General features: G+C 64.3%; 1 protein-coding gene across 1 annotated transcript in view; it reads right to left on the bottom strand.

Moving 5' to 3' along the window:
- TMEM132D (transmembrane protein 132D) overlaps positions 1–20316 on the bottom strand; it is a 162310-nt gene that overhangs the window by 9957 nt on the left and 132037 nt on the right. Inside the window, exon 6 of the mRNA XM_054594006.1 lies at positions 19298–19472. Coding sequence (XP_054449981.1) covers positions 19298–19472 — 175 coding nt within the window. The remainder of the gene's footprint in view (positions 1–19297; positions 19473–20316) is intronic.

Here is a 20316-nt window from a genome sequence, read left to right as displayed (position 1 = left end):
GAGAAAACTCGGACGGGGTGGTGGGCCCTCGTTTGCACCCCGGTCAACAGAAGGGCTGCCCCGGGGCCGCAGGGACGCTCCGCCCATTAGCGGTGGCGCTGGACCGCTCCAAGTCGCCCGCGTGCTGCTTCTACCCGGCGGGGCTGCCGGCATCTGCGTGGCGAACACGTGCACAAGCCGCTCGGCTTTCCCAGGCACGGCAGCCCCGGGACTGACGGCCGTGGCTCGGTCGAACTGCTGCGTCCCAGCGGTCCTCCCGGGGGAGGTGGAACGACGCCGCGTCCTGCGGAGCCCGGGAGGCCGGCCTGGCTCTTGCCTCCCGCCAGCGCGACCATCCCCTGGAGGCTGCGGGACACAGCCAGGGACAGGGCTTTGCTCCTTACGTGGAAGCAAAACCTCGTCAAGGCTATACGGCCTCGCTCCTCAGATACGACATTTGTCAAAGGGCTCGCCATCAGCGCCGCGAGGGGTCGCTCCCCGCCCCACCCCTGCGTGTGGTCCCCTCGGGCGACGCTCTCAGCGTTTCTGTGTTCGGGGGCCCCCACTGTCTGAGTGACACTCTCTCTCACGGCAGGTTGAGATGTAATCTGCTGATTTCCCGGCGTAACAGGAAACCTTGCCTCGCTCCGTTCGCTTTTCTCTCTTCTCAGTTGATGTGGTTCTCGTCTGGGGTCTTATTTCGGCTGTATTTGTAACTGAGAGCGAACGTTTCTCTCACCGAGGGGTGACGTGCTGACCCCCGAGCGGCTCACCAGCGTGGCTCTGACCCTGACAGCCCCTCGGCAGGGCAGGGCCCCCGCCGCCCTCGCCCTCAGCGCGGGCTGGCCCCAGACGCACAGCCGACCACGCGCAGGCTGCCGCCGACACCTGGGCAGACACCCCTCCAGGAGCTCGGCGGACACACAGCTGGGACCCGGCCCCGAGCCGCCGGGTGTGCCAGTGAGGAGGCCTCGGGGGAGGCTCTGCCCCGAGTGGCAGTGGCCTGGCTGAGTGCCGTCGACACCTGGGACCGTGGCCGATCACAGTGCGAGGGACCGCTGTCTTGTGCTACTACAGGGAGATCGATGCCTGCACCCCCGCCCCGCACACGCATCACAAGATGAAAACCTCAGCTCTGCCTGAACTAGCCTCGGGCCTCGCTTCCACGCCGACCCCCCGCGTCGCTCAGGCGAGGGCGTCTCCGCCGCCCTGAAACGTGACGGGCCCCCCGGGCTCTGGGCTGGGCTCCGACCGGCGGGGTCACGGGGGCCGCTCGCTCAGCCGCCCCCCCCGCCGGGCCGCCCTGGCACTGGGCAGCCGGCAGCTCCTGCGCTCAACCTGCCACAGGCAGCAGCGCCTCCCTCTGGTTGCGGTGACCAGAAATGCCCCCAGCTTCTGCCGCGTGTCCCCTGGGGGCCCGAGGCGCTGGGCCACAGGCTCGTGCGTGCTGGGAGCCCGTCTCCGCCCCCGGGGACACTTCCGCACCCCGGCCGCCTCTCTTCTCCCGCCTCCCACAACTCACCGCTCCTGTCGCCTTGATGTTGTCAGGCTCTTCGCGGACCTCCCCTCTCTCCTGGGGTCTCCCCCCAGCCCCCCGCCCCCGGCTCCTGCTCACGTGTTTGTTCTCAAGGCGGCCAAGCGCGATGACGCAGGCGACATGTTAAAGCGGCGCTCAGCGTGATTCATTTCCAGTAAGGCTGGTTATTACTAGCAGTACAATACATGCAATGGCATACAAATTCAGTGTTCTTGGCAAAAGAGACCCGTAAGAGAAAGGGGGAGCACAAGGAGAGAAGGCGGGGGAGGGGGGAGGCGGACCTGCCACGCGCCCTGGGGCGCCCACCTCTGCCCCGGAGCAAGGGGGCGAAGCTGCTCCCGGGCCGGCTCCCGGGCTGAGCCGGTGCCGCCCCGGGGCTCGTGCTCGGGGCAAGGGGGCTGCGGTGGGCGCGGCGTCGGCGGGGGATGTGCCCCGTGCCCTGGTCTCGCCCCCTGGACTCACGCCGGAGCCTCGGTCCCGTGTGAGGCAGGCCCCACGGTCACGGGCCTGGTGCGCCGCCGGTGTGTCGTGAGGAACGGTCCAACGTCACGGGTTCCTGGCCACGTGCGCCCTGCCCACGCCAGGCTCAGTTCTGGAAGCATGCGCACTTCTGCCCGTCCCGCCCCTGCCGGGGGTGCGGGCAGCCCCACCCCGTCGCTCCTGTCCACGGGGCACCTCGTCCGGGCCAGGACGCCCGCCCCGGGAGGCGTGCCGGCGGCCGGCCTGGTGCAGCAGGGCTGCCCGCACACCTGGTCGGAGCGGGGCACTGGGCCCCGGTTGGCACCGTTCCTGGTGTTTGAGAGAAGCCGAGGATGAGCTTTTCAGGTGAAATCCCACGACCTGCACACGCAGCGCAGCTCAGCTCGCCTTCTGTGAACGCCGCGGGGGCGCCTGCGCAGGCCGCTGGCCCTCGGGCCCGGCAGGAAGCCGCCTCCGCCAGTGAGGCCCCTTTGGGAAAACGGGGCTTTGCAGCTCTGGCTCCGCAGTCCGCACCCCCCAGCGAGGCGTCTTCCCGGGACCCCAACCCACGTCTGCAGGTCACCCGGGCGCCCTGCCGCCGGGGCATGAGGTCACCCGAAGAATCTCCTGGTACCACAAAGCCGCTGTGGTTCTGCATAACCAATTTCCAATCTTGTTTAGCTTCAAGTTGCAGAATTAGGAAGTTAAGTGACAGCTGTTTAATTAACTCTTTAAGCTGATTAGACAGCATTACAGAAATTCCCTCAAGGAGGGATTTATAGCCGCAGGGAGAGCTGAGGGCTATGTTTATTTTTTAAATTTATTATTCATTGTCAATTTTTAAATGCAGTGAGCAGCTGAACTGGCTCACCAAGCATTCCCGACACCCTCAAGGATGCGGTCAAATACCGATTTTTATTTATTACGCTAACTGCTCCAGCAGGCTCGCCAACAACCGCACGAACGTCCGCAGATGTGCTGAGCTGCCATGCACTAAATGACGGAAAAACGTGCTGCAGCCCCATGCACACCAGGGGAGGGGTGCGGCTCACCCCGCGCTCCCACATAACAGCGGCACAGCCCCCTGACTCGTAGGACAGAAGCAGCTGCCTGCGGCCTTCAGCGCCACGGCACCACCCTTTCCCGGTGACCGCAGGAGGCGGCGTACCAAGTCGCCCAAGGCGGCGGAGCTGTCCCTCCGCTGGGGGGGGGGGCCTTGGGTTTTGACGGAACATGGAAACAAGACTTACTTCAGTCTGTGCAGAACGGGCACACCAACGAGTCAGCCTCAGAGGGCCACTCCCGGCTCCACATCAGCAAGCAGAGCGGGGGGCCTAGGAGGGGGACAGCCGGGGCTGCAGCCCCCACCCCTAGAGGGACTCGGGAGGTGCCGCCGAGTCCCGTCCTGGCCCGGGAGCCACAGGGATCTCGGCCGGCAGGCGGGCCTGGGGCCGGGTCTGGCCGTCGATGCCGGGGAGCAGCCCGCGCTGCGGACGCGGGACAGCAGCACGTCCGGAAGCCGCCTGCGGGCCGGCCCGGGCTGCGCGCCGAGCGCTTCCTCCCGCAGACGGCCTTGCAAGCCGCTGTCCTCGGGCTGCTGCAGGGGGAGTCTGCGTGCCCCGAGTTCCCACCGCGAGGAAGAGCAGCGGCGCAATTAAGGATCTTCTGGGAGGAAGGGAGAATCCACCTGGGGCTCTAAACCAGCCACAGACCCCTGCGACGACACAGGCCTCTCCACCGCCGCGGGGCGGCGGGGCGGCGGGGCGGCGGGGTGCAGGCCGCGCCACGGAATGGATGGGCGGGTGCACGCCACCTCAACTTTCGGGGAAAAAACGGTTCTTTTCTTTGAGTTAGTCCTGTTTTCCATACTCAAACCCCCAACGGGTAGTTCCTTCTGCAAAATTATGCCCTGCTACAGTGGCTCTGAAAGCTCTTCCATCTCGTCCCGGCGCGTATTTTGACGGAGGCAGGAGTGGGCCCGTGAAACATGCCTCCCGGTGGGTGGAAGGAACTCGGAAGCCAACCTGGTGATAAATGTCAGCGTAACGTGGGAGAACAGGCTGAGATCAGAAACTGACACTATTAAATGTTGTTTGCCTGATTAAGTCTCTACGTTTCCAAGGGACAGTGGATGCAGATAAAAACAGTAAAGTAGATGTTTTAAAAACCAAATCTTGGCCCACTGCTGCAGCGGGTGTTGCAAAAACAGAGACAGAGGAGGTCACCGGGGACGTGACAGCACAGCGTGCCTTTGAGGCCGCGCCGTCCCCGAGGGCCTCAGGGGCAGGCCCAGGCCTGCAGGCCCCGCCCGCCTGTGGCAGGGCGTCCCCGGAGCCGGGTCGCTGAGGATCCGTGGAGAGGGCAGAAGAATGCACCGGCGCACCCCTGCCTCTGCTGCGCCTGCCGCGGCCGTGGCGCGGGACGGGGCGGAAGTCACCGCGGGGGCTGAGTGGGGCTGGAGGAACGGGCGGCTGGCCCCTTGCGAGCAGCGCAGGTTTGCCAGTGGGGGATCTGAGACGCTCACGTGGAAAGACACCGCCTGCCTTAGGGTAACGGCATCCCTAGAAAACGAAGGACACCAAGAAAGCCACCGAGCGGCTCATCCGCCCAGGCTGCTTCGGGGGCGCCAGCGCCCGCTCCCTCCGCCCCGGATGGCCCCTCTGAGCCCGGCATCGGCTTTTGAAGCCTGCGCGCTGAAAATCCACGTCTGTGCAACACCCGAGTTGCCAGGACCCGCAGTCCTGTCCTCACCGGCCCCGACGACGAGGTCAGCCTTCCGTACGGCTCCCCTCCACGCGAAACGCATGCAGGGAGCCCGAGGGCCTGTCGGGCGCTGGCGACACACACAGGACCACACACACACAAAGACCGCAAACTGGGACGGCTGCCGCTGACGAGGGGCAGGTTTGTAACGACCGACAGGAGCGTAAGCGCTCTCACTGCGGGCGGGCAGGACACTTCTGACTCACAGAGGTGACGGCTGGGGCGAGACTCGTCACAGCAGAGGCGCCCGAGGAGGACGCAGCTGTGGGGGGCGGGCAGGCCCCCGAGGCTGGGGGCCACCGCGCGGTGACTGCTGGCCACGGAGACCCGTCTGACGCACATGAACTTGTTCTCAGGCCGTGCCCGAGACACGCCATTAGCGGGGACGCAGTGAGCTCCGCTGCATAACTTCAGTCAAATGAGAACTTACACTGCTGGCCACTCTGACTCTCCGAGGAAAGAACATCACATTGAATTTCTTATTTTTCTTTTCCTGCACAAAAAACCAGTCCAGACCATGCTAAGTACTTCAGAACTGCTTCTTGAGGTATAATTTACATAAAATAAACTCAACTATTTAAATGCATAATGCCACGAGTTGGAACAAATGGCATGATCGTGCTGACAGCCCCACCGTGCAGCCAGAACACCCCGCCAGTGCCGACCGCTCCCCGGGCCCCGCGCGCTCCCTCCCCCTCCCGGCCGCGCCCGGTCCCGGCCTGGCCTGCTTTTGCTCTGTGGCTGGGTGCCCGTTTACTGAGAGGCTGTGCGGCGCTTTTGTGTCACTGCTGGCGAGGAACACGGGGCTACGGTTTTCTTTCTTTTCGTGCTTTTGTGTGGCTGCAGCGCTGGAGTAATCCTGGCCTCACAAAATAAGCTGTGGAATTGTTTTTTTTAATTTATTTTTAGAGAGAGAGGAAAGGAGGGAGAAAGGGGGAAAGAAACGTCGGTGTGTGCGACTGGTTGCCTCCTGCATGTCCCATTGTTTTCAATTTTTGAGAGATTGTGTAGGATTGGTGCTATTTCATTTTTAAAATTAAACACCTTCTCATGGAATTAGCCACACGTTAAAAGTCCATACGCGGTTCCGTGTTGTGCGCACACACTGGTGAACGCCCCCCCATGACCCCGGTAACGAACGTGTCCGCCGGCCTCACCCTCCCTGCGGCCCGTGGGCGGCCTGACTCCGAGTGCCTCTCAACCCCAGCCCGCAGGGATCCCGTAGAACGTTCCGCATTTCCATACAAACGGAATCATTTAGTGCGCAGCACGGTCACATACCCCCACGTTGGGATGCCCGGGTTGAAGGCTGAACTGTGTCACCCCAAGAGACGTATTCAGGTCCTCACCCCCAGGACTCTGAGTGACCTCACTTGGAAACAGGGTCTCTGGCTCCGTCCCTGCATCCAGGAGGGGCTGCTGCGGCAGGGCGGGCCCTTGCCTGACCGGGCATCCTCTGCAAACGGGGCAGTGGGCGGAGCAGAGAGGGCCCGAGGCCAGAGGCCGCGGCTTGGGCCCTGCGCGGCCTGGGGCGCAGCCACCGGGGGCGGCGGGAGGCAGGGCCGTCCCCGCGGCGCGCAGGGGTGCAGGCCTGCCCGTGCCCAGACGTCAGAGCTCCACCCGGGGCCCTCAGCCCCTGAGCGCTCCACAAGCACTTCCCTACGCCCTCCAAGCGGCCAGCCTCCCTCCGTCAGCCCTCGGGCCGTCCTGACGCAGCGCCCCGGCCTGGACTCGCGCTCTCCACCTGTGCCCAGGGGGCCCCTCCTGCGCCGCACCTCGCCCGGGGCACCGTCCTCGCCGCCCCCAGGCCCCCCGGCCCCCAGACGGAGGCCAGCCTCAGCAGGTCCCACCGAGACCCTCCGCTCACCAAGCCGGCCCCGGCGCTGTGCCCTCCTGGTGCGCTCCGCGCGCCGCCACACACGGGCCGCAGGCGGACGTCGTGCTTCTCTGCAAGCGCCGGGTGAGATCTGCTCCCTCACCCGACTGGTTCTTCCCAAGGGCAGAGCCCGCGCGCGCCCTGCGCGTGCTGGACCTCCGGCTCGGACGGGGCGCCGGGGACGCGCTGGTGACCGAGCGTACGCAGTGCGTGGACGGCGCACAGGCACAGAGGAACAGGGGGCCCCCTGCAGACTCTGGGGACGGCGCAGGGACACCGGGAGAACTAGCCACTGACTGGGCCATGGGCACGTCCACTCCTCCTGCTCACAGGGCCCTCCGCCAGGACACTAGGACCCCCGCCCGCCGCATCAGAGTGGCCCTTCTCGTGGGTCCCTGGGGGCCGGGGCTCCCAGCCGCCCCCGCTGACCTCGCCCGGGCTCCGACCCACGCCCCTCTGCACGGCCGGCGCCCCGTTGGAGGCGCTGCTCTGTTCGCCAGCAGGAGGGCAACAGGCTGCAGGAGCCTCGTGCTTTGGTGAGGGTGTGTGTGGGGGGAGGGGCTGTTTTTACGTCCACGTCTACCTCACGCTTCCTGCTTCGGAGTCTGCGCCACTCGATGGCTGCACAGCCGCGCTGACTCTCTTTTGCTTGGGATCCGCTCAGTATGTAATTGTCCAGCCTGCGTCCACGTCTTTTGGTGTATGTGTGTGTTTCATAGAGGCACAGAGCTGGGATAGATACGTAATTCTTAAGTTTAGTCTGACATTCTAGTCTTTTGAAAATTACAGAGTTTAATTCATTTTCATTGGTTTTCTTATCTATTACCTATATATCTGAATTCACTTCTTCTATAATTTCTATACTTCGTGCTCTTCTGCCCAGGCTTTTTGAAGTTTGTGTTGTTTTTCATTTCTTTTCTTCTTGCCTTTTCTGTGTGGTTTTTCGGCCATTTTCGCCCTTCTTCCAGTTTTCCTTCCTCTGCTGTCAGAAGTTACACATTTTTTCCTTATTTTCAGTCATCATCTGGAGATTTTATTTGGAACGCAGTCCACTGATTGGTCCTTCCATCGTGTGACTGGCCCTGAGCTGCCACGACAGCCAGACCTGGGTATGTGACACTGGGTGCGCGTCCTCGCAGACGGGGAGTCCCATGGGAGGCTGGGGGCTGCTGGCGCGGAGCCTGCTCCCCACTCTCGCCTGCGGAGGGCGCTGTTCACAGGCCCCGCGGTGGATGCGCTCCCCGTCCTGCCCCAGGCCGGTGGCCGGAGGCCGCCCTCCAACGCGGTGCGCGTGCGCGCGCACGCACACACACACGGGCGCATGCGCACCGGCTCTGCTCGGAGCAGACACAGCAGCGACGCTCCTGCTTCGTGGCTGCGGAGGCAGAGGATGGCGTTTCCTGTCTCTGCCGTTGAAACACGTTCACGGCCCCAACAGGCATCCCCTGCGGCCGGTGCATCTGCTCCAACGTTGAAGACAGGACGCTGGCCCTGCGGCCCCGCGGGGGGGCTGGGCCTAAGAGTCGCTGGCAGGCCAGCACTCGCTCCGCTGCAGGGCGCGGCGGGCCAGGCCCCACCTGCAGGGTCCCGCAGGCGGGTGCAGGCCGAGCTGCTGCCCGCGGTCGGCACGGCGCGGGACTCGCGGGGCTGGGAGCGCGCTCTGCGGGCAGACGCCCCTGCCGAGCCCAGGGCTGTGTGAGCGGGACTCAGCGCTGGGAGGAGCGTGGCCGCGGCCCGCTCTCCTGTGGGCCTCCTGACCGCCATCGGGGAGGTTTGATTTCAGTCCTTGTAAAGGTGAGTTTAATGCAAAGTGAATTAGATTCCTTAATGGGATTTTATTTAGCATGAATGAGAAATGTAAAACGTCAGTATCAAACAGCAGACTGTTCCTGGTTAGCTTTCTGTGGGTGTAGCTGACCGCTGACTGAGTGCATCTCAGAGGACTTCTGCCTCCCCGCAGAGGGGAGGGCGGAGCAGCTGCGGGCACGCCCTCATGCCAGCTGGTCCCGCTCTTCCGAGCGCACGGAGCGGGTGCCAGGCTCAGGCTGCCCCCTGGAACTGGAACACCCGGCCCGCAGCCGAGCGCTGGGAGCCCCTGCACTCACGGCCGCTTCGCCCCACGAGGAGCCGCCAACCCGCAGGCCAAGGAGGAGCGTCTCTCACGCTGCACGCAGTCCGAGCGCGCTGCCGGAAACTAGGGAAAACGAAGCGGGTGCGCTGAGGAAGGCTGGTTTACTAGGCCGGCAGATCGACATTAAGGCCACGTCAGCAGCTCCCTCGGCGCGGAGCAGCATCCCGCAGTCTGGATGGACCGCAGCTCGCTCGTCTACCAAGGACGCCTTGCTCGCTCCCAGGCGGAGGCCAAGCATGAATGAAACGGCAGCCGGCCTTGGAAACGGGGGTGTGGGGGCTCCGACTCCCTGCGCAGGCAAAAATCTGTGGGTAACTTTTGACCCCCTCGAAACTAGTGGTCCTTTGGTATCCACCTGGGACTGGTTCTAGGACCCTCACAGATACCAAAATCCAAGTATGCGCAAGTCCCCTAAACAAAAGGCACGCAGTCAGCCTCTGCACCCACAGACTCCCGGCTGCAGGTCGAAAGATGCAGGTATCGATCGAGCAAACTCCACGCATATGTGGACCCGGGCAGCTCGAACCTGTGGTCTTCAAAGGTCAGCAGCCGTCCAAGTCCTTGTGTGCAGCCAACTGTAAAAACCGCACGAGAACCTTTCCCCGAACAGAGAGAGATCCTGCGCTGGCAGACCGCAGGGGTGGGGGGGTCGTGACTGACTTCCTTCCCCGCGTTGCGGGGGTGTGGCCTGTCTGCAAAGGGGGCGGGGCGGCGGCACGCCGAGGAGGAGCTGCAGGAGAGGCGGCGCCGCGCGCAGAAAGCCCGGCACCGAAGAAACGCAGGTGCCGGCACCCCAGGAGCCAGGTCGCCTGCCGACGGGCTGTTCGCAGGCCTGGTGTTTAAAACAAAAATGGAATCACTCACCAGCCCCCAGAAATCAGGACGTTTCACGTAAGGACACAGAATGGCGGCCTTTACTGGGCGACGGGAAGGCCCGCCCGCCCGGGCGCAACGCCGGCAGGGCGTCTCCAGCTGCGCGGTGAGGCGACTGCCCCTCAGGGAACCCGTGCACCCGCTGCTCTGTCCTCTGCCCACCCCTGCCCAGAACCCACAAGGCCACGAGGCCGCCCGTATCCACGCAGAGCCGCCCTGGCGTGGCAGCGGCAGAGCAGAGGAGACGGGGACGGGCTGGTGAGTCCGCCCGGGTTCTGGTCACAGGGGCCCCGTCCGAGGAGGACAGACAGAAGGCGCTGGAAAGAGGTGACACGGTGGCTTGACACGGTCACAGAGGAACCGCAGGCAGGGGCTCGGGGTCTTCCTACCGAGACCACCTTCTGCAGCCGCAGGGGAAAGAGGCGCGCCAACTCCACTGCTGTGGGGGGACAGTCACTTCCGCTCCTTCCCTGGCCTCGAAGGACCCTTCACGGTCCAGAGCACATCACATGCACCTCCCCCCCATTTCTTCTGCTTAGTAAGCTGGTATCAAACGTATGAAAACTCTGCAAGCGATAATATGGATTTTCTTATTAATGTTTCTTCCTCCTTAATCGAAAAGGTATTTTAAAAGCCTTCTAAGTAGCTCATTTTATTTTCTCTAAAATTGTATATCAGCAAATCGCTAAAGCTAAAAGTCTAGAAGTCAATGAGCAGATTTTCTTTGGAAGTGTACAAATTGCTCTCCATTTATATTTCGCTAACTCTTCAGGTTGGGGGTCAGCGTGGAGGAAATCCTGCATTTGGGCCTCAGCGCGCGGATGGAAGGCCCCGCCTGCAGAGAGCAGGGCGGGGACAGGTATTTTAAACGATGACATTCCCAGGAACGCTGGGACCGGCGGCCGGCCTCCCCCTCCCTGGCGCTCGCAACTCTCCCCACATGCGATGCTGCCGGCCTCCCGAAATAGGACTGGACGAGCTCGTGCACTGGGTCGGGCAGCTAAGTGACATTTTCCAGCATCTCGACGACCACGATGTCTTCAGTCGCGAAGGGCTTTCTCTGCTGGAGCGTCCTCTGTGGCTCCTCATTCTCCTTCACAGGGACAGGTCACAAAACCAGGCGCCATTGTGAGGATCAGCGGAAGGATAGGGAAGTAGGACACACGCCCGTTTCCGGGACTCAAAGAGCCTTCAACTCCAGCTGCATCATCAGGTCACATGAGGTCTGAAACAGAGGAGCCACCTAGGACAAAAGCAAAGACTACCCGGAATTTTTTTTCCCCTAAGAAAATTAAGCAATTCTAAGTGCAACGTGGGGACATTCTTGGAGATACTATTTAAATGTTTTAAAATTAGAGCTACAAGTGTGAGTGCGGCTGTGTGTGTTAATGCAGAAAGATTTTAGAAAGTTTCATGAAGAATTCAAGGACAACTTGGAAACACCCTGGAAAGGGTATAATTCGTATAAACCACAGCGACTATAAGGCACCGACTGCTTGCCTGACGGAGCGGGCCCTCGGCCAGCTGCTCACTCCCCCTCACTCACGTTGCTGGTACGACCTTGACAACACCCGCGGAGAGGTCACAGCTTGAGCTTCCGCGTGGTGCTCCACTTAAGCCTAGAGGTTTTGTGGGGTTTCTTTGGGTGCGGGGGGGAGGGTAGCAACGATGTTATGTCTTTGGTAGGATGTTCATGTCCTGAATCCTTCTCTGTAGTTCCCGGGCGCCTCGAAAGGCGCCGCGCCCCCTGCCCCTGTGTCGTGGGCGCCGAGGGCGCACCCCCCCACCCCCACCCCCGTCATGCCTCTCGCATAACCTTCTGAGCAAACACACGCAAAAGGCACCCGCGCCGGGGGGTCGCGGACGGCATAACACGGCACTGCCATCGCCTCTGGGTGGGGGGGGCGCCCGAGCTCCCCGTCCCGTGTTCTCTCTGCCTCCCTTCGAACCCTCAGCTGATTCGTAATGTTCTTTTTATGGTTGTCGGCAACGTTTCCCCTCTGGGCGGCGCCCCTCGTGCACGCCTGTCCCACTCCGTCCCCTTGCACAGCGATGGCCAGCCCTGGGCACGGACGTGGGGTCTGGGCTGGGGCTCCCTGCCTGACGGTTCTGGGGAGAGGGTGGCCCGACCCGCAGTCCACCCTCCCCAGCAGCCCCCGCGCTGCTGCTGGGGCGCCCATTCCCCCGCTGCCCCCAGGGGACTCCGAGGACGCGCGGCACGAAGCTCCCGTGGGAAAAGCAGCACGGGGCGCTTCCCACCCACTGAAGGTAGGAGTCGGTCCGACCGGATGATCAAAGAATCCTGAAAAGAAAGAAGAACGAAGCCAGAGCTCACAAACTGCAGGAAAGTCGCCCATGAAGGCAGGACAGTCCCTCGTCACACCTGGCAGGTCCCACCACGACACCTGACCGCGCTGCCAGCGGCTCGTGCGGGCCAGTCGCCTGCCACAAAGCAGGGCCGCAGAAGGAAGCCAACTCGCCCAAAGTTTGGAGAAGTCAGTCAGAAAGGAAAAAGGTCTAGGGACCAAAAACTCCAGCTGAGGCCAGGCCGCGTGGGAAAACGGCTGACCACCCCCACAGCGGCGCTGGGTGGAGGAGCCCAGCCGGCCCCAGGGCCCCTGCCTCCCGAGAGCACCGGGCGAGGGCTCAGACGCGTGTGGCCCAGCGTGGCTGGAACCCAGAGACCTCGCCGCCCTCTGGTGTGAACGTGCGGGAGAACGGCTCACGGAAAGGAGGCGCCGGGCATGCCCGTGAGGAGGGAGGCTTCCGAAGACCCCTCACCCCTGGGCCCCCGCCCTCTGTCAGCGGCTCATCGGCCCGGCAGTCAGAGTGGGCGCGCAGTGCCCGGCCCACATTCGGCAGGCGCTCGGCAGGCGCTCGGCAGGCTGCCGCTGAGCCCTCGGACGTGTGAAAGTCTGCGTCATCCCGTGAGGTCAGACGGCACCCCCGCCCCACTGCACAGGTGAGGGAGCGAGGTGCAGAGGCGTGCCATGCCGTGGCGTGGCGTGGCGTGGCGTGCCCCGGGTCCGCAGTCCGATGCCCGCGGCCACAGCTGCCACGGGCTGGACGCTGTCTCGTGCTGCAGGCGCTGCATGGGCCTCCCGGGCAGCGCCCCGTGCCCTTGCTTTTGGCTGGCGGGACAAGCCAACACGTGATGCACTGACTGGGTCTCCAGAATCACGTGCAGAGGGAGTGACAAGACGGGGTCCAGGGCGAGGAGCATGCTCTTCACGCAGGGGTGCGGGGTGGCCATGGGGACGGGCGCCCGCCCTGCGGATGTTACCCTGACCACGTGCCACGGTAGTGGGGGCGCTTCCACGGACCCCCACATACGCTGGACAGGGCTGGGCGCGGTCGCAGAGCGATGCAGCTCCCGGGGCCTCTCCAAATTCTGAGCTTGAGGTTGAGAGGAAGAAGCTTGGCGTCACCGACACAAGCGGGGACGTGGGCTGGGCTGCCGGGGAAGAGCCCACGCGCCCGCATCCCCCGCTCGCTGAGGGCCGTCTGCGGTCCAGGAGCCGCCGCCAAAGGCCCGAGGCTGCGGGGCGAGCCAGCCCTAGAAACGGTTCCAAATGCAAGGGAGGGCTGGCTCCCTGCCTGTCATGCCTGAGAACTCGCTGCAGACGGGCTCTTCAGTTTCCAGCTGTCCTTCCTCTCGGCCACCCCCCTCCCCGGCGGTGAGCAAGGGGCTGCAAGGCTGACAGCTTCTCACAGCCACGGGACCTCAGTGCTGCTGTCCTCTGGCGGGGGTCAGCCAAGAGCAGGGTGACGCCGCTGACCCGGCAGGCGAGGGCCCCAAGGCCGACTCAGGGAGAGCCTGGCACTGAGGAGCCAACTCCCAACGTCCGCGCGGCAGGAGGGTTCCCCGGGAGAGGCCGACAAGCCGGGACTGAATCGTGGCTTCTGAGCAGCAACCTCGACTGAGGGAAGGGAAGGGGGGCCGCCCACAACCCGCCCACTGGAGCCCAACCTGGAGGGAGCTGCCCGTGGAGAGCAGTGTAGCACCGCACGCATGCTTGTCCGCACAGAACACACGCTGTTCTCATAAAAATGCCCCTTCTGAAATTGTTTTTATATTTAGGGGCCCTTCCTTCCAGGCGGTCACGCCCTGTGTCCTGCTGGGCTGCGGGGGCGGCGACCTCTGCTCCAGGAGAGCCCCCACCCAGAGAGAGGGGGAGGCCACCAGACCCCCCTGCCCCGACCCAGGTCTGACGGCTGACATCCGTGAGTGGGCGAAGAAACGCCAAGAGCGGCGTCCTATTTTGCGACACCCTATTTTGCGACGCGCCTCAGTGAGTGAAATGCGAAGCGCAGCGTCGGCGAGCAGCCTCCCGGGGCTCCTGCGCCCTGTGCCTGCGTGACGGGGCTGCTCCGGAGCCACAGCAGTGACGGCACCGTGGGCAGAGACGGCATGGCCGCCGACCTGGAGACACCCCCGCGATGCCTTCCTGGAAGGCAGCTGCCACGCACTGCATTCAGCCCTACGTGAGCCGGTGCTCCTGTTGCAGAGATTTATACAACAAATTAAGTGGTGCAGACTTTATTATCCTGAAATAAGAACCATAATGAAAATAATCTACCAGCACACATGTTAAAAAATCAATACGATGTCTGAACTGAATTATAAAGGAGGAATAAAAGCAAAGGGTTTATAATAAAATAATAGGATCTGGACACATAAATCTGGGGCAGGAACCATCTGGCAGATGTCATGGTGCATCTGGAAGCTTCTGCTGAGGTGCAGGAAGGGGCGACAGGCCGCGGGGCGTGCGGACGGCACTGGACACGCCTGGTGCTGCTGCTGTCACTCTCGCAGGCGGCACCGGGGCCGGGGATATGGCCGCCCACTTGGGGCGACGCACACAGGCAAGGTCCAGGGGACAGGGCGGGCGCCGAGGACAGGCGACTACACCGGCTGCCCCGCGTGTGGTCCGCCGATTGTCCGTCCGTGAAGTCATGTGGGACACTCAGCTGCTGGGGGACACTGGCCCATGCCGGAGCCCACAGACCACGTGTGGCTGCTCCTGCAGCACCGGGGCCCACGGAGCACAGCGTCTGCATCGCCGCGGAGGCTCCCGATTCGTGCCGGACGGAAACGCAGGCTGGCCCGTCCCCGTGTGACAAACCCCGGTCCCGGCGGTGAGCGGGCTTGGAGGGCTGTGCTTAGAAAGCGCCCACGCCGCCCACTGGCCTCCAAGCCTGGCGCCGGCACCCCAGCCGCCATGCTCGTCCTTCCCCCGGCCACCAGGGCGGCGCTCACTGGCGGCCCTTCTCTCTCCCCAGTGGGCCCCACGTACCTGTTACTCTGAGTGATCTTTTGACCACGCACCTGTTACTCTGAGTGAACAGACTGTGACACGCAGACGGCCAAGACCTGGGAAAGCCCGCTGGGCACCCACCACCTCGCACCGGCCAGCACGCTGCTCTCAGAAGGAACAAGTGCTGGCAGGACACGGAGGAAGGGCCCGGCGCTCCGCTGGCGGGAGAGCGGGCTGGCGCGGCCGCTGCGGGGAGCAGCAACCGCAAGTGACGCTGCCGTGCAGCCAGCAATTCCGCTTCTGGGTCTACGTCTGAAGAAAACAAAAACGCTGATTTGGAAAGATCCACGCACCCCTGTGTCCACCGCAGTGTCACTCACAGCAGCTGAGACACAGACGCAGCCCAAGTGCCCACTGAGACGCACCTGGGAGAGACAGCGGGACGCACACACAGGGGACTGTCACTCGGCCGTAGATCCGAATGAAACCGTGCCGCTCGCAACAGTGCGGGTGGACACAAGCTGAGTGAAGTCACACACAGACAGAGAAATACTGTGTGATCTCACTAATACGTGGAACCTAAATAAACAAAGTGAGTAAGCCAAACAGGAACAGACCTGTGGATACGGCGAGCGAGCCGATGGCGGTCAGAGGGGCGGGCAGCCTTGAACCGGGCGAGCCGGGACCATAGGGGCTCAGACACTGCGGTGACGGGCACCTGGCCCCGGCGGGCGCGGCTGCGCCGGGCTCTTCCCACTCATGCGCGCCGAGCCTGCCCGCGCCGGCCTTGGCTCCGCGTGCCCGTGAGTCTGAAAAGCCAGCTCTGCTGGGACGCCCCACGCCGGGTCCTCACGGCCTCTGTCTCGGGGCGAAGGTCACTACTGCTCGGCGGGGTCGGGCTCAGAGACCTCCCCTCCACAGCCCTCCTCCTCCACGGCCGCCGGCGCGGTGTCCTTCCGAGCTTACGTGGACCCTGAGTTAGTCCTGCTCGGTCAGCTTTCACTTGCTTTCCCGCTGCCTCCCGCGAGCGGACTGCGAGCTCTGCCCCCTCAGCACGGGTCAGGCCCAGTGTCGGGGGGCTGCCCGGCGGCCCTGGGGCGGGCTGCCCTTTCCCGGCGCCGCCGAGGCGGTCACACCACGAGAACGTGTTCACCGACTCAACTGGCTGTCGGGCTGGGTGGCAGGAGCCACATGTCAAACCACGGCGGGGTCTCCCCCGGCCGGCTCTGCACGACGCGCCTTCAGGAGCGCGGAGGCCCGGCTGCCGCTGTCGCGCCGTGAATCACAGCCGAGGGGCGGCTCACCCGGGCGTTGGGGGGGCAGCAGGGGCGGGGAGGGAAAGGCCATGGCTTTGTGCGTAATAAATAATGCATTTCCAGATGACTTTCCCCACTGCAGGAAGACTTCTCCATTTCAGGTTTTTACGAGTGTGCCTTCTTGCATTTGCATTTTCTAAAGGTCTATGTGCATCCTGAACCCATCAGCAGCCTAACTGCTTCCACAGTGGAGGGACGGGTCATGGGCACGGGCCTCAGGCGCCCCCGTCCGGAGTCCAGCCCAGTCCCGCTTCTCGGCTGCGCCTCTCAGGCGGCTCCGCCGCTGGGCGTGCCCTCGTCCACCTGGGCAGTGGCCCCGGGGCGCGGCGGGGGGCGGGAGGAGACAATGCATTCCCGTGCGCAGGGAGGCCCGGGAGCCCCACCTGGTCCTGCCACGCAGGACGTGCTGGCGCTGTGGTGGTGGGCGCCGCCCTGGGAGGCCGGGGCGCTCGACCCAGACACACAGCGAGGCGTGTCTGCGAGCGGAGCATCTCCCCGAGGGCTGGGGACCCGCATGAGGACAAGGAAGTACAAAGACGAAAGAAAACGCGGCGTGTACCACAGCGTGACTGCGTTCTCAGAAAGTCCGTAGGCGACAGAGCGGACTTGGCCTGTCAGTCAGCCAGTGACACAAGAAAAGGCGGCTGCGGGAAGTCAGGTGCAGAGGAGCCAAGAAGCGGCTTCCACGCTGAGAAGGAAAAGAAATCTCGTCGTTGTGGACGCCAGCAGAGACGGCAGTCACAGTGGGGGCAGGAGGGGGCGGCGGGAGGGGAGGCCCTGAAGGCTCTGGAGATGAAGGCAGGGCGTGTCCGGGCGCAGGACGCCCACCCACAGGCGCGGAGAAACCCGCCCGGTCCAGGAGCGCTGGGCTGACGTGCATCTCACCGGACGCTCGTCAAGAGCACATTCCATGGTCCGCAGAGACGGGGGGAGCTTCGCCTGCTGGGTTTACGGCGGCGGAACTTCCTCGTGAGCCACAGGTTTGGGGGGCCTTGACCCACAGGACTGAAGGTGGCGCAGGTGAGACGGGGCAGGGGCGTGGGATGCCCCGCCCCCGCCGCCCCGAGGCCCACACACGGGAAGGCCCGCGGGGCCTGGCGCCGTCCACGCTCCCGAGAAGGCGTCCACACATTTCCTGATGTTTCCTTCAGACTCGTCGCCCCGAGGACAAAAACACATAAACCCACGAGAGGCCTCACCTCGTGAACAGAAAAAATAACGTAGAAAAACTCACGTAAGCACGTGAGTGTATTTTTAAAAAAATTTTCAAGACCATAAATTTCAGGAAAAAATACGCAAAATGTTGAGGAAGAAGAGAAAGTCTTTGGAAAACGAGCCTCAAGGGGACGTGCTGCCCGCACCTCGGCCTGAGCCCCCAGGGCAGGGCTCCAGGCTGCGGGGGAGGGGAGGCGGGGCGCGGGGCCGCGGCGGCCGCCGAGCTGCGCACAGGCCTCACGGGGGCGCTGCTCTGGCATGCGGCAGGTGGGCCAGCGGCCGGCAGAGCTCTCACGAGGGCAGAGCGAGCAGGCGTGCAGTCTCCCAGGTCGCCGAGGGGGAGCGCGGGCGGCGGGCAGGGAGCTCTCCTGCCTCCAGACAAGCGCAGCTCCTCCCGGGCACAGGGCCAGCGAGCCCTCGCTGAGGCCCCTCCCAGCTCTGCCGTCACAGGACCGCGCGGCACCCCAGGCATCGCAGTGAGGGAGGGGCTGGGCGTGGGATGGCTTCCCAGGCCGCGGTGGGGGGGGGGGGGGCGCAGGGCAGGGGTCTCGTGAGGGCTGGGGTTCCTCTGGGGCTGAGGCCCAGCACTTGGGACAGGTGCCAGGGGCATCGGGGACATTCAGGCCGAGGCACGCGGCACCCAGGGCCAAAGGAGCGAGGGCCTCCCTGCGAGAACTGAGCCAAGCTCGGGCTCTGCTACAAGCCCCGCAGAGCAAAGGTGCTGAAAAGCAGCACATTCACATAATCGCTTATTCAAGACAGTCTCGCATTGCCCAGAACAGAACCGCTAACAGCGCACACACAGGGGTGCCACCTACCCTCCCGCAGCAAACAACGGACCGGGTGGCGTGTGCCTTTACAGAGGAAGAAACAGCCAGCAGGAGCCCGTACGCGCGAAAACCCCCGCCCCTTCGCACTTCCTAAGGAACAACGCGCCAACTCACCTGCGGTCGCCAGGCAACCGTCCATTACCTTCCACAGAGGGAGAAATTCCTGCAGCTCCCTCACCACTACGCAATCACACTGCCAGCACTTGTCAGTGGACACCGAGGGGGCCCCAGGCAGCCCCCGAAGGCCCCCGCGTGCCCCCAGTCCCGGCACAAGGTCTCCGTGCGCAGCAGAAGGAAGCCCAGGCTGTGCTCAGAGACGAGCGGCCACCCGTGCCTGCACCCCACTCAAGTCAGGGTAGAAACACCGCCCTCCCCTCAGGGGGCTCCAGGAGAGCTGGGCGGCAGGCTTCCGCGGGCATCACGCGCATGGTCAAGGGATCGAGGCGGCTGGCCCTCCCGCTGACCACGTGTGCTCCGCGGACACCAGGGCGCGGCTGGCCCGGCACGCACGCCCGGCTGCGTCCCGCCCGCGCCAGGACCGCAGACAGCCTACGCCCTTGAGGTCGCAGGCGACCAACGGATGCCTGTGAGCAAGACACGGTCAGCTCGTCCCCGCGTAATACTTCGCTTGAAAAAGGAAACGAGCTCATCCGACGTAAACAGGACGCCACTTCCCAGGCATCGGCGCGTACGGCCTCAGGGCCACCCGCCTGCCCGCACGCCTCACACCCCTGCCTCTCCAGGCCCCGCAGGGGACGCGTCTGAGACACCGGAGCAGTCACACTGTGTGACGCAGACAGCTCGTCAAACCGTCGACCCTTTCCATGTTAACGGGGGACCCAAATCTAATACCGGGAATTTGACCATTTCCCTAAGAGTGTCCTGGTACATTCTTTTAGAATAAAGCAATTTCCAGAATCGGCGCTTTGCAGCAGAGTTCACGGTGCTGCCGCGCCCACCCCAGGCCTCACTGACACCTCCCCCCGCGCCTGGTTCGCCGTGCGGAGCCTCCTCTGCCCCGGAGCCCCCTGGGGCCCGCCCAAGGCAGCGGCATTCTTACCATGGCCAGAGGGACGATGCCGATCAGGGCCTTCTGGCTGACGTAGATCTTGGAGACGCCCAGGTCTGACGTGACGTCCCCTGGGTATTCAACCTGCCAGGTGACCAGCTGGGTGGCCGGCGGGTCGCCAGGCTCCTCGACCTCCACGTCGACCTGCATGACTTCCTCGGAGGTGCTGCCACCGGCCCTGGGGACGCAGAGGACAACTCTGAGGGCCAGGGCGTGCTCCCTGGCAGGGGGCGGGGGGCGGCCACACTGACCGGCACCGGTGCCAGCCGCCCAAGACCCCGCCCGCTGCGTTTGTGAGCTGCGCCACCCCCGCCCCCGAGTGTTCACAGAGGGCAACGGGGTGTGGCTGCGCCCCTCCCCACCCCGGGGGGCCGGGGTCTGCGCCCCCTTCCGCACGCCCTCACTCTGCGTGGGCCCAGCTCCCCAAGGCCCGGTGCCTGCAGGACGGGCCCCACATCCAGGGCGTGTCTGAGGGCGAGGTGGCTTTGTGTCCGCAGGTGAGCTGGGCTGCAGAGGTCAGAGGGGAGGCACGGGTGGGGGGATGGGGCGTGGGGACAGGGTCCGTGAGACGGCCGTGAGCTTGTGGACGCTCCGGCTTCCCTACACACCCCCCGGAGACGAGTCCAAGCTGGGCGCCCAGGCTCAGAGGTCGGGGGGGGCTCCCCGGAGCTGCCTCCCTTCCCCGGCCAGGGTGAGATGGGGACACGGGGGGAGGGGGTGACGATGGTGAAATGGGGTGGGGGACGAGGAGAGCAAGGCACAGACCGAGACGGGAAGGGCGAGGCTCGTACGGCACGGGAGCAGCTGCAACAGCTCTGAGCCCTGGTGTCCGGACCCGGCCGGACCCCGTTCGTCTCAGCTGTTGACAGCAAGATGCTTAACTGTGCGGAGCGCAGCGGCCGCGGTGGCCGGAACCAGGGACACGCCGCGCTCCTCCTCCTGAGACGCACGGCTCTCAGCGTCTCGAAGCAGCCAGCCGCACGCACGGTGCTCTCGGGGGCCGAACGCGA

The sequence above is a fragment of the Pteronotus mesoamericanus genome, unplaced genomic scaffold, assembly GCF_021234165.1.
Source record: "Pteronotus mesoamericanus isolate MK-2021 breed Mesoamerican mustached bat unplaced genomic scaffold, CSHL_Meso_final scaffold_507, whole genome shotgun sequence".
NCBI classification, from domain to species: domain Eukaryota; kingdom Metazoa; phylum Chordata; class Mammalia; order Chiroptera; family Mormoopidae; genus Pteronotus; species Pteronotus mesoamericanus.
This window is presented reverse-complemented; position numbering and strand designations above follow the sequence as displayed.